The sequence below is a fragment of the Wallemia ichthyophaga genome, assembly GCF_000400465.1.
Source record: "Wallemia ichthyophaga EXF-994 unplaced genomic scaffold scaffold8, whole genome shotgun sequence".
NCBI classification, from domain to species: domain Eukaryota; kingdom Fungi; phylum Basidiomycota; class Wallemiomycetes; order Wallemiales; family Wallemiaceae; genus Wallemia; species Wallemia ichthyophaga.
Window position 1 is genome coordinate 343,989 of NW_008806281.1, and position 12,824 is coordinate 356,812.

The 12,824-nt window shown below is 40.6% G+C and overlaps 5 protein-coding genes across 5 annotated transcripts; 2 read left to right on the top strand and 3 right to left on the bottom strand.

The window, feature by feature from the left end:
* Positions 1-1,081: 1,081 nt before the first annotated feature.
* Positions 1,082-2,870, bottom strand: J056_004565 (uncharacterized protein; the record flags this gene model as incomplete). The annotated part of the gene is made up of 6 exons (XM_009269760.1): positions 1,082-1,861; positions 1,909-1,996; positions 2,041-2,058; positions 2,105-2,434; positions 2,483-2,621; positions 2,672-2,870. The coding sequence occupies 6 exons, from the start codon at positions 2,868-2,870 to the stop codon at positions 1,082-1,084; spliced, it is 1,554 nt and encodes a 517-aa protein (XP_009268035.1).
* A 598-nt stretch (positions 2,871-3,468) lies between these two features.
* J056_004566 (putative importin subunit beta-4) lies at positions 3,469-6,779 on the top strand (the record flags this gene model as incomplete). The annotated part of the gene is made up of 4 exons (XM_009269761.1): positions 3,469-3,767; positions 3,813-4,134; positions 4,179-4,295; positions 4,344-6,779. 4 exons carry the CDS (start codon positions 3,469-3,471, stop codon positions 6,777-6,779), a joined length of 3,174 nt encoding a protein of 1,057 aa, XP_009268036.1.
* A 125-nt stretch (positions 6,780-6,904) lies between these two features.
* On the bottom strand, positions 6,905-8,029 carry J056_004567 (Cell cycle checkpoint control protein RAD9B; the record flags this gene model as incomplete). Its single annotated transcript, XM_009269762.1, has 1 exon — positions 6,905-8,029. The coding sequence occupies one exon, from the start codon at positions 8,027-8,029 to the stop codon at positions 6,905-6,907; it is 1,125 nt and encodes a 374-aa protein (XP_009268037.1).
* Positions 8,030-8,536: 507 nt separating this feature from the next.
* On the top strand, positions 8,537-9,909 carry J056_004568 (uncharacterized protein; the record flags this gene model as incomplete). The annotated part of the gene is made up of 2 exons (XM_009269763.1): positions 8,537-8,767; positions 8,818-9,909. The coding sequence occupies 2 exons, from the start codon at positions 8,537-8,539 to the stop codon at positions 9,907-9,909; spliced, it is 1,323 nt and encodes a 440-aa protein (XP_009268038.1).
* Positions 9,910-10,244: 335 nt separating this feature from the next.
* Positions 10,245-12,708, bottom strand: J056_004569 (Serine/threonine-protein kinase bur1; the record flags this gene model as incomplete). The annotated part of the gene is made up of 5 exons (XM_009269764.1): positions 10,245-10,924; positions 10,977-11,869; positions 11,916-12,309; positions 12,366-12,456; positions 12,508-12,708. 5 exons carry the CDS (start codon positions 12,706-12,708, stop codon positions 10,245-10,247), a joined length of 2,259 nt encoding a protein of 752 aa, XP_009268039.1.
* Positions 12,709-12,824: the final 116 nt, after the last annotated feature.

Here is a 12,824-nt window from a genome sequence, read left to right on the forward strand (position 1 = left end):
CAGGGTTTAGGTAAATGGTAAGCTAACCTAATGCACGTATTGTGGAATTTGAATAGTAGGTTGATTGTGACTCTAATTAGTGCGTAATGTTTTCCTAATTTTCAGCATAATAATGGCACAACTTTGGCTTTCTTGGGTTCCTTTTCAATTGCACCTCAATGTACCCTAACATAATGCATGCATTTGGCATTTTGAGTAGTGAGTGGGGTGTATTATGATTTTAATTAGTTTAAAATTATCTTAGAAGCTTAAGTAAGAGAATAGTTCCATCTACGAACTCTTTTTCCGGCACTTTACATTTGCCTTCATCTAAATCATGCATTCTGAAAAGTGATCGCATTTCGACTCTTAACTTGTGCATGATGTACCTTGACATTTGAGTATGAAATACGCATATCGCTTTCGGTTCTTGTTTTTCTTCTGTTTTCAAGTGTTTACCTTTATCGTTCTCTATGCTTTCTCAGCCTTAGCTATTACTAATTCAATAATATATCTATGACTTTTGCTTGCAATTCGTAAAACGTACACACCAACAAAGCGAGCAGTGGTAATAAATAGGGCTACATATTGTTTTCACAAGTACTTGTTTTTCTTGACGTTGATATGTTATCAAGTCTCCTGAACCGCAAATTGGCGTCTTTGGATCTTCTCGACTAGAATAGCATTTTCAAAGAGAGAAAAGTCTTCTAGTCAGTAAAGTTAAAAAGATGTGCACTCTTGTATCATTCAGCTGTAAAACTCGAAAGTATGCATAATCAGACCGGTGTATTTACCATGCATAATCCTCGAGTTGAGCCTCAAATTGTTTGTGAATGATTGCAGGTTACACTAAATTAATTGACTGTATATTTTTTAAGGTTGTAAGTAATCAACTGCTGCCCACTTTTAACGCTTTGAACCATCAGCTCCTCGAAGCTCACGTCGGCTTCGATTGAAACTGAACCGCCCTCCTAGAGGATAATGACCACAGCACAGGTATCCCTTCACGTTAAAATATAAATCCAAAGGCGATTCAATGACTAGTGTACATGTGCAAATTTGGGAAATGCAATATTGATATGCAAGGCAATCGAAGGTATGCTCAAAGCATATATCTAAATCCACGCTTGACAAGTAGAGAGTAATCTATTTTGCGATCAAACTTCTCTGGTACGTCCCATGGGTCGACACCTGGGTACTCCTCTTCCAGCTTTTCTATCTTCTTGTTGATATCCTTCAGTATGTATCTAAAGCCTAGGATCGCAAAGCAAGAAAATCCGGTGCAGCTAAGGCAAATTGCGTATGACTGTCTGTAACCGTCCGGGCCGAATTTGTCTGCATCCCATATGTAGCTACCAGCGATATTACCAATATTGGAGAAAGCATTAACAAAGGCTATGGCAACTGAACGTCTCGATGTCGGGCGAATAAATGAGCTTGCAGTGAATGCATAAACGCATATGAAACCACAGTAGCCCAGAGTCATCAAAAACAAGGCAACATACCTAGCGGCCTGGTTTGTAGTTGCCAAAGCAATTATGAATCCAGCGATGGATATCAGGTTTGAAACTAAAATGTGGAATGTACGCTCTTGGCATCTGTCAGAGTTAACTGACCAAGGGAAAGCGACTAAAGTTGCGAAGATCCATGGCGGTGCGCACATTAAAAGAGCTCTAGTACCCTCAAATCCCATGTTTTTCGTAAGAGTGGGGAAATAGATGTTGAAACTCAAACCTATGACCATACCTGTGAGTGTTAAGGCCAACCACCAGACTTTGTAGTCAGATAAGGCCATTTTCATACCCTCGAGCACCTCTTTCTTTCCACCGACTGAATCCACCTTTCCAGCATCTTCAGCCATACGACGGATAGCTAGTTTTCTCTGAGAAGGCTATTAACTTAACGTTCATGAAAGGCCAACTGTCTTACCTCCAATGGTGATAAGAATCTCTCAGTTTCGGGAAAATCCGGTAAAATAAAAACTGAGCAAACAGCAACAAATATTGTAAGCGCGCCTCTGGGGAGACGTAAGCAAAATTTGGGAAGAATAAATTTTCTCACTCAATGTAAAACAGCCACCTGGTAAATTTTGTAAGTTGATGTAATCTCTATTGAATCTGCTTACCTCCAAGCTCTATGTCCTAGTTTGCCTTCCATTCCATTGACAATACCAGCGGCTATGAGGTTACCGAAGGCATTTGATATGAGATTACCACAGTAAAGTAAAGTCATTCTGACACCCAGCTCGTTCTTTTTGTACCATTTAGATAGCAAGAACATGGCACCCGGTAAGAAAGCAGCCTCAATGAAGCCAAGGAAAAACCTTGTCATCAGAATACCAACATAGTTCTCCGTAATACCAGTGAGTACACTGATCGTTCCCCATATACTCATGGCAGCGCCTATATAAAGCGATGGTCGATTGATGATTGAGATCAAACCGTTGGAGGGAATTCTAAACAAAGTGAGCTGTGATTATAAGAGGGTAGAAAGAGAAGCTTACTGCATAAGGATGTAGCCTACGTAAAGAATGCTGATGACAGTTTCGTATCTCTGACCAACGCCAAGTTCCAAGTCCTTTTGCAATCCTTGATAGCGTGCAGCAGGCACGTTGTTTCTGTCAATGTAATTGAGAATGTAGACTAGAAATCTACTATCAATGATGGTTAATGTAACGTCGAAGCTGACTTACTGATAATCATAATGCTCATCCTCAAATCTGTCTTAAAAACAAGTTTTCGCTCCATCTTTTTCCTGTTTTCATAGCCACCGAACTCGTCGTCATCGTTGTTGTAAGTTTCTAAATCAACAGTCGTCCCATTACCGGTGTCTGGTGCTGCTTCGTGCTCCTCGAGCTCGTTCTTAAAGTCTTTGTTTTCCTCGATATTCATTGTCTGAAACTATTATTTGATCTAGTAAATTGACGGAAATTTTTTTGAGATGAAAGCGATAACTCAGGTAGTATACGACAAAGTTATGAATTGATGAGTTTTAAGTCAGAATGATGACTCAGGAACGATAGGGGCACATGACGGTGAATGGACTTGTGACTCTGTCCGGTTCGTTAATCCGAGGAATACAATAATTCGAGATTGAAGAAAGCGAACGCAAAGAACATTATTGACAGTAGACGCGTTCAATTATAAGCCTTTGAAGTGTCTAAAGACGTAAAAGTCCGTTCCAATCGTTAATTCAAGCAAATTGATGACAGGTGAATTTAATTTAAGTCGGAGCGCCGAACCCTGAGGAATCATGGAATCATGCGAACTTTATGACTATTACCCGGTCTATGCACTCGTTCACTTTAGCAGTGATAATTGACCACGCCGTGCAACAAAGCATGTAAAGAATGAGAGAAATGATCAGCAGAAATAGCCAGTGAATTTAGCCAAATGAATTTAATTTTGATAGATTTTTTTGACTTTGTAAATTTTCAAATTCAACAAGAAGCCAACGCTCGCGACGCTCGCACCTTGACCCATTTTATCGATGGAGGCCTACGTACAAAATCTCCATAGTCTGCTTGAGCAGACAGTCGCGCCAGATACACAGATTATCAAGAATGCTACGGCGACATTAAACGCACAATACTACAAAGCACCTGAGTGCATTCCAGGGCTATTCGAGGTAGTAGCGTCAAGCCCAATGGATCCAGTCAGGCAATTGGCTGCCGTTGAGCTGCGTAAGAGAGTCAGTAATTCTAATGGTAATCTTTGGAAGAATTGCCCTCAAGAAATCAGAACTTCAATCAAATCTCGTTTGCTTGAAGTAATTCTGGTTGAGCACAGGTGCGTTAATTAAATCAATTTAGATTTATTCTTACAAGATTTAAGTAATCTTGTTCGTCACTCATGCGCTCGTGTCATCTCTGCAATCGCTGAGATCGAACTACCATTAAACACTTGGCCAGATCTTTTAAGCTACCTCACACAAGCTTCTACTTCACCAAACTCTGCGCACCGTGAGATTGGTATTTTTGTTCTCTACGCCCTCCTCGAAACTATCATCGAAGGTTTTGAAAGTCACCTGCCTTCTCTCTTCGCTCTCTTCGCAAAAAGCATATCAGACCCTGAGAGTTTGGAGGTTAGAGTCACAACCCTCAAAGCCTTAGGAAAGGTCGCTGAGTACATTGATATCGATGATAAGAACGATATTGTGAGTTTTGAGTATTCAGATTCACTTTTCTAACAAACCATCAGAAAACCTTCCAAAGTCTTATTGAGCCAATGGTTATCGTCCTCCAACAAGCCTTGGAAGCCGGTCAAGAGGACTCCGTAAAAGCTGGTTTTGACGTTTTCGAAACAATGTTGATCATAGTACGTGAAATCACACCGTTCAAAGTTCATTTTTGACGCTCGAATCAGGAAGCACCACTCCTTTCAAAGGCTATACCAGACCTCGTTCAATTTTTCTTAACTTCAGCCTCAAATTCAAACTACGAAGACTCACTTAGAGTTATGTGTCTTAACTGCTTGCTCTGGACTGTCAAATACAAGAAATCTAAGATTCAGTCCCTTGGTCTTGCCAAGCCAATCTTGGAGCGCTTGCTTCCAATCGGTGCTGAAGAAGATCCAGAAGACATTGATGAAGATTCACCTTCTAGATTATCTTTCCGTGTTTTAGACACTTTAGCAACATCTTTACCACCATCGCAAGTGTTCCCTCCTCTTTACCAACAATTACGTGAATACATGAATTCCCCACAAGCACCACTACGTAAATCAGCAATGATGGCCTTCGGTGTCACCGTGGAAGGATGCTCAGAGTTCATTAGACCTCACATTGATGAGCTTTGGCCATTCATCGACGCTGGTTTGCAAGATGGCGAACCAATAGTCCGCAAGGCTGCTTGTGTGGCTTTGGGTTGTATTTGTGACATGTTGGGTGATGAAGCTGCGGAGAGACACGGTGTGTTGCTCCCATTAGTTTTCAACCTTATGAACGATGAAGCAACTCAACGTCCAGCCTGTACCGCACTTGATGCCCTTTTGGAAGTTCTTGGAGAGGACATCAACCAGTACCTTCCAATGCTCATGGAGAGATTAGTTGGATTGCTGTCGACAGCCCCACTAGCAGTTAAGAGTACAGTTACTGGTGCAATTGGTTCAGCCGCTCACGCTGCCAAGACTCAATTCGTACCCTACTTCGCACAAACAATTCAATTGATCCTTCCGTTCCTCAACTTGACGGAAGAGGGTGAAGAAATGGATCTCAGGGGTGTAACAATGGATGCTGTTGGTACAATCGCCGAAGCAGTCGGACCAGAAGTATTCAGACCTGTCTTCCAAGAAATCATGCAGCAAGCATATGCAGGAATGAACATTGATTCACCACGCTTGCGTGAATGTTCTTTCATCTTCTTCACCGTCATGACTAGAGTCTTCGGAGAAGAATTCTCACCATTCCTTGGTGATGTTGTACCAGCTCTTTTGCGCAGCTTGGGTCAAGACGAAACCGATGATATGGAAGGTGGTGGTGGTGATGGATTGTTCGATGCTGGCGAAGAAAACGTCGAAGATATTGATCCAGAAAGAATGCTATCAGTAAATAGTGCAATGGCAATCGAGAAAGAGGTAGCTGCAGATGCAATTGGTGAAATTTTTATCAATACCAAGTCAAATTTCCTGCCATTCGTAGAGGAGTCTGTTGGAAAATTGATTGATCAACTCGAACATTACTACGAAGGTATTAGAAAGAGTGCACTTTCAAGTTTATTTGCTTTCATGTCAGCATTCTATGAAATATCTTCACCAGCGCAATGGCAAGCAGGCATTGCTACATCATATCATGAAAATGTTGAAAAGTTGATCGAGCTTGTTTTACCTGCAATCTTTGATACTTGGGCACAAGAAGATGATAAGCAAGTTGTAACAACGATTGTACAAGAACTTGCTGAAACTCTCAACAAGATGGGACCATCCTTGATTTTAAGAGATGGCCGCGTTGAAAACGTCTGTAACTCAACCGCTGAGATTTTGAACGGCAAGTCACTTTGTCAACAAGATCCAGATCAGGATGACGAACTAGAGGAGGATGTTGAAAATGCAGAGTATGAGTCAGTACTAATTCAAGCCGCTGGAGACTTAGTTGGTGCATTGGCGACATCAATTGGACAACAATTCTCTGGACCATTTGGAACATTTTTGCCATTAATTGCCAAATTCTACGGAAAGGGTAGAGCCGTCGGTGAAAGATCATCAGTGATTGGAACCATAGGAGAGATTATCGTTGGATTGAAGTCTGGTATTACACCACACACAGAAAATTTACTCAAGTTAATCTTAACTGCACTTTCAGACGAAGAAGCAGAAGTAAGATCTAATGCAGCATTTGCAACTGGTGTGTTAGTTGAGAACACTGAATTAGACCTCTCAGGTCAATACATGATGATACTATCGTCACTGAAACCGTTGTTTGATGTTGGACATGAGGCACCAAGCCCAGTTTTGAATGCCCGTGATAATGCAGCCGGTGCTACATCAAGAATGATTATAAAAAACGGATCAGCTATGCCATTGGATCAGGTGTTATCAGTATTAATCAGTGTTCTGCCATTAAGGAACGACTTATTAGAGAATGGCCCAGTTTTCAGAGCTATCTTCACGTTGTTTAGAACTAATGCAAATTTAATAATGCCAGAGTTGCCAAATTTGTTGGCTGTTTTCAAGCACGTTCTTGATCCATCATTGCCTGAACAAATCAGTCAAGAGGTCAGATTAGAATTGGTGGAGCTTATTAAGGCAATCAATCAGCAAACACCGGAACAAGTTGCTCAAGCTGGATTGAATGCTTACATTTAGACCACTAAAGAACCGCATTAATTTCTTGCATTAAACAGATTTTACGAAGATAATTTAGTAATATAGACCATGTAATACACTCGTTTACTCTTTATATATTGTTTCTCTTATACCTTTCAATATCATCAATCCCATAGTGGTTTGAAATTGCCGTTTTGTTGTGTTTCGAGAAGGTCATCATCTTGAAAGTCTGCTTCATCCTGAGTCGATGATTCATCAGAACTTGGATCAAGGTTCATGTCATCAAGGACGCCTTTCATTTCATCATCGTTCATTCCATCTCTGGCCATTGATGGATCATAATCTTGGATGCTAGCGCCTATAATTTGGGAAGCAGGCGGTGGAGGTGTAGTTATATCGGTGTCATTTATATTACCCTCAAGTGGTTGACTTAGAAACAAGGGTTGGTCGTTTTCATTCTGTTGGCGCTGGTCATTGATCTCCTTTTCATGTCGTGGTATATTAGTCTTGGATTGGTTTGTTGATTTGAAAGGTGTAACAGATTCCATGTTAATACGTCGCTTCTTGCGAGTGGATTGTGGAGGTATAGAAGATTGCATAAAGTTTGAAACATTAACTGTATCAGAGCGCCGACGGTTTTGTAAAATTGCAGTAGGGAGTTTTGGAGTGATTTGATTAGATCTTTCAGCAACTTGTGAAGGAGTGCTCATTGGGACAGAAGTTGAGAGTATCATTGAAGCTCGCATGTCATCGGCGTCAACGACAACGTGGAGAGGATCTGGGGCGTTGGTGAACATAAGTCGAATTGGAGCGCCCAAGCCTTCAGCCAACTGAAGAATAGCTTTAAACTCTTTCAAGGAAAAGTTAATGGCAACATCCTCGTAAACAGCGTAATAATCAAACTCGGTAGTTTCAACTTGAACCAATGTCTGAGTAGACTGATCCTTCAATTTACCTGCAGCAACAGTTTTGTCGTAATTACTATCTGAGGCATTAGCGAACCTTGCAGAAGATTCAGAACAAATGAGAGTGATGTCATTATTTATATTGAACTGAGTAAAGTGATCTAACCAATCACGAAGTACGCGGGCATTAGCGATGATTGAGCTAGTACAGAGACTTGGGTCATTTGAAGGTAATGTGAGAGTTGTTGAAGAGTAAATAAGTTTATGCGTGCGAGTTGCGCCGTTGTTGAAGGAAATTGTTTGAATAAGTCGCGATGAAACATCTTGATCGACAACTTTAAGATTACAGCCGCTGAGATTTCTCTCATGGGATTTCAATCTCATTATCGAAAGCAAAGCTCTCGTCATTAATTTAATAGAAATTTCATCATTGAGGATCTTGTAATCGTCAAAGAAGTCTGAAGATAGCGTGAATATGATGAAACCTGATTTTGTAGAATTTAAAGCGGAAAGTTGCATCTGAAGTTTTAAGTGAGTTGATATTGCCATACATCCTCGCACTCTACTAACATCTGTATCACAGCATCGTAAAGTCAAGTCATCACTGAATCTAGAAAGGCATTGAAGGAGCTTTGTGAAGTCTGTATTGAAGTTAGATTGAAAATTATTACATTCAATTGTAGACACCTTTGATTAAATTATTTGAAATGCTACATTCCATTTAGTGTACGAGTCTATCCTGCACAACCAACAAGAATGTTTAGAGCACTATACAGGAATAAAAATTTAATAAAACCAGTTTTCTTCCTTTCTTTGGGCGGTGTTGCCGTTTACGCACAAGATTCGCGTGCGTCGATACACAACTGGTTGACGCAGCCTCTACTCCACCAAATGGACACAGAGAACAGCCACAAGCTAGCAATCAACCTTCTTTCGCTCGGTATACACCCAAAGGATTACTCAGTTGATTGGGAAGGTCTGAAAACTACCCTTTGGAACAAAGATTTCATCAATCCTATCGGTTTAGCTGCTGGTTTCGACAAGCACGCTGAAGCTATTGATGGCTTGTTCGATCTAGGCTTCGGTTTCGTGGAAGTTGGTTCCGTCACCCCAGAACCTCAGGTGACTTATTCGGTTAAAATGCTTTAAACAAAAGCTAACATGTTTTGAAGTCAGGAAATGATAAACCGCGCATGTTTAGATTGTCTGAAGATGAGGCAGTCATTAACAGGTACGGCTTCAATTCAGTTGGCCATATGACAGTCCTAGCAAGGTTAAGGCATAGATTGAAGAAGTTCGTCACAAATAATTCAGACACAGATACCACCAACCAACTTCTTCAATCTGGTTTGTTCAGCGCTGATGAAACTATGACTCACTTCGACACTCCTGCTTCATTGCATAAAGGTAGAATTCTTAGCTTGAACCTCGGTAAAAACAAGACTACCGCTGAAAACGATGTTAGCGATTACGTGAAAGGCGTCAGAAGACTTGGTCCATTCGCTGACATGTTGGTTATTAATGTCAGCTCACCAAACACTCCAGGATTGAGAGGTTTACAAAGGAGAGGTTTGTTAGAGGAGCTTCTTTCGAGTGTGGTTGGTGAACGTAAGACTCTTAAGAATCATCTTCCAATCCTTGTAAAAGTTGCACCAGATCTCGGCCTTGAAGAGTTGGAAGATGTTGGATTGGCAGCCAAGAACGTCGGTATTGATGGCGTTATAGTTAGTAATACGACACTTGATAGACCTTCAACACTCAAATCTGAAAACAGTAATCAAGTTGGTGGATTGAGTGGTAAACCTTTATTAGAAAAGTCTGTCAAAGCGTTAAAGGAGCTCTACATTTCTACAGATGGTCAAGTCCCTCTAATAGGATGTGGAGGCATTTCTTCGGGCAAGGATGCTCTTAAATTTGCTGGTGCAGGTGCATCACTAGTTCAACTGTACACTTCATTAGGATATGAAGGTGTAGGATTACCTAGGCGCATTAAAGATGAGATTACTCAAGAGTTGAAGTCACAAGGTATTGCTTCTTGGCAAGCTGTTGTTGGTACAGATGCCCTCGCTGAATTGACCCGTAAAAGATGGGAAAGAGGCTACTCAATTGCCATTTCAACGCTCACCAAAGAGGTAGAGAGCTTGATTGAGCGTGCAAAAAGCTTAGCAGATGGTTTCAACGAGAATGATGATGGGGAGAAGGTCAAGGAGGTAGTGAATGAGAGTTTAGAAAAAGCTAAGGAGGTTAAAACACGACTTGTGTAGATTACTTTAGACAGATTGAGAATAAATATGCATGGATGCTATTTTGATTGTATTGGGTGTATGTTAAATGTTACTGGTATCCGAACCCTTATCCTAGTGTAAATAATTGCTTTGACTGAGAACCTAAGCTGAAACAATCCCCAATGTCCGATTGAAGGTAATAGAAAAAACTTTAAATGAAGAACTTTACAATATTGAGTACTGATGATGAGCGCGGTAATTCAAGTACCTATTTGTCCTTCGTTGTCGTGATGGTGACTACGTTTCTAAACATAACGATTTCTATCCCCACCTTCAACTCATCGATCAGAGATATGCCTCTCAGCTTTATAAGGCTAATGTTTTCTATGTTCCTGGCGATTTGTGTCATTCGGCCTTGTGTATTTGTTATTGCTCAATGATTCGTCATTGGGTTCGTCATATCTCCAGGGTTTGTAGGGCTTAGTTGTTGGTTTATAAGGATTGTGAGGATTACGACCAAACCCATCTCTTCCATCAGATTCTCTGCTATCATAAAAGTCCTGAAAGTATGGTTTCTTGTTATAGTAATCTCGCCCATTGTGCTGTCGATTACTATATCTGTCTTTATAGTCCATTGATCTGCCACTGTAGCGATCATTGTTATAGTCTGATGGACGTCTATCGCGCTTTTGGCCATGGAAACTACCCATCTGCTTATCATTGTAGCTATTATTGGTGCTTTTATTACGACTAGAAAGCTTGTTATTATCATCGCCGTCATCTGGACTGATTGTATTATCACCTGTTTTCTCGATTGATTTACTCCAATCTGTTTGATCTTGTTGGGAAGTTCTGGGCGTATTCCATGTGCTTTGGTCATTCCATGAAGGACTCTGACGTCCTTCAACAGCCTCATTCCATTGGCTGTTGGTTTGGTTCGCTGACCAAGGGTCGTGAGATTTTGACTTGATGATTTCACAATCATCCGATTGAGTCGATAATGTCGTTCGCGGGTGTGGTAATTTTGACTGTACAGTTTGTTGAGCTTTAGGTTCTAGATTTGAATGTCAAATTTTTTCTTGCAATACTAGGCACTGTCATCTCACCTTCAGTATTGTGATTGTCCCGCCTTAGACTTTCATGAGGTTTGGGTGGCAGTGGGTTATTACCCATTGAAGGTTCTTGTTTGCTTCTTTCATTAGTTCGATCAGAAGGTGGTTCAGGCTCGCCATAATCCATAGCGTCATCATCAGGAAAATTGTCTTGTTTCGCTTGTCTTGGTGGCGCTCTTTTAAAGTTGTCGTTATTGCTGAATCGTGATTGATTAGACGCAGTCCTAACATAAGGATTTGATTGTACACGTGGATGAGGGGCGTTGTTTTGTGAACGACCCCTAAGAGCAGGAGCACCTCTAAAATTCAATGGCGGAGGTGGCTTACCACTAAACATCGAGCCGGTGATGACTTGTTGAGGAACTTTATATGCTGGAGCAGGTCTAGAGCTAAATTGACCGAAAGATTGTTGATTAGGTGGAGCATACGGATTAGTTCTAGGTTTGGACTGTATGTGTGGTAATTGAGGTTGCATAGGTCTAGCTTTATCATGCTGTGGATGTTGCTTTCTGGTGTCGTATTCGTGAGATGATGGTAGAGGTTTGACGTCGTTTTTATCCATTGGTAGAGGTTTGGACCAAAAGTAATTATGATTGAGAGCATCTCTAGCAGAGATCCTCTTTTTTGGATCCATTGTCAACATATTTTCAAGTAGATTGAGAGTACTTTGATCGGAGCTAGTTAATTGAGTGAATCTGCTTCTCAAGTTACCACCTTTGAAACCAGATGTTTTGATATCGATATCGTATTGACCTTTGATTGACTCCCATCCAGGCCAAGATGAAGGTGTAGGATCGCCACAGAGTTCAAATATACGCCGAAGTTGATCGATATCGGTTTGGCCTTGTAAAATAGGCTTATGTGTGAACATCTCAGCAAATATGCACCTAAAAGTAAATGTTAGATGGAGTGGATAAAGGTTTCAAAGCTCACCCAACACCCCAGATATCGATCTCTGGACCATAATCACCCCAAGAGTTCTTTTCACCGAGGATTAACTCAGGTGGTCTATAAAATCTAGTGACAACCATATTTGTATAGTTTCTAGACTTGTTTGAAGTAAGATTGCGTTGTAGTTTGTGACAAATCCTAGCTAAGCCGAAATCAGCAATTTTCAAGGACCCATCGTTTGATATTAGAATATTGGAAGCTTTCATGTCTCTATGTAGAACACCATTTGAGTGAATGAAAGCAGTACCTTGGCATAATTGTTGCATGTATAGCTTGATTTGAGATGCAGGAGGTTTAAAATCTGGTCTTTCAAGTAAACCAGTGAGATCATGATCCATGTAAGGGAAAACCATGTAAAACATTGGTGATGAGTTTTCTGGGTGAATGAGTGAGTGTTAAGAGAGGAAAAAGAAGGAGAGAGAGGGAAAATACCTTCGCCATAAGTCATGTCAACCAATTCAACGATATTTGAATGATTTAAGAGCTTTAAGAAGGTAATTTCTCTAATTGAAGTAGTTGGGAACTAAGTTTGGCGTGTAAGTTGATAAGGATAAAATCAATAGACTAAACTAACGCCATCTTTTGCAGTGTGAACTAAGATTTTCTTAATTGCGACTTGATTACTCGTAGACCTAGAAGTCGCCTTGAATACAACGCCAAAAGTACCTTCACCAATTTTATCGGATAACTTGTACTCCTTGTTAATCTCGGAGGAGCCGTGGAATTGATGAATTAGAATATTTTCATTTGATAGGGATCTCCTTCTATTCGTCATGAGCGATGAGTTGGGCGTTGAGTGTTGAGTTTGAACAGTCAACACGTAATTATGGTGGAATTCGATTTTAGTAATTTTAACAGGTTAGACTTGAAATTTGACAGTTAATAAAATAA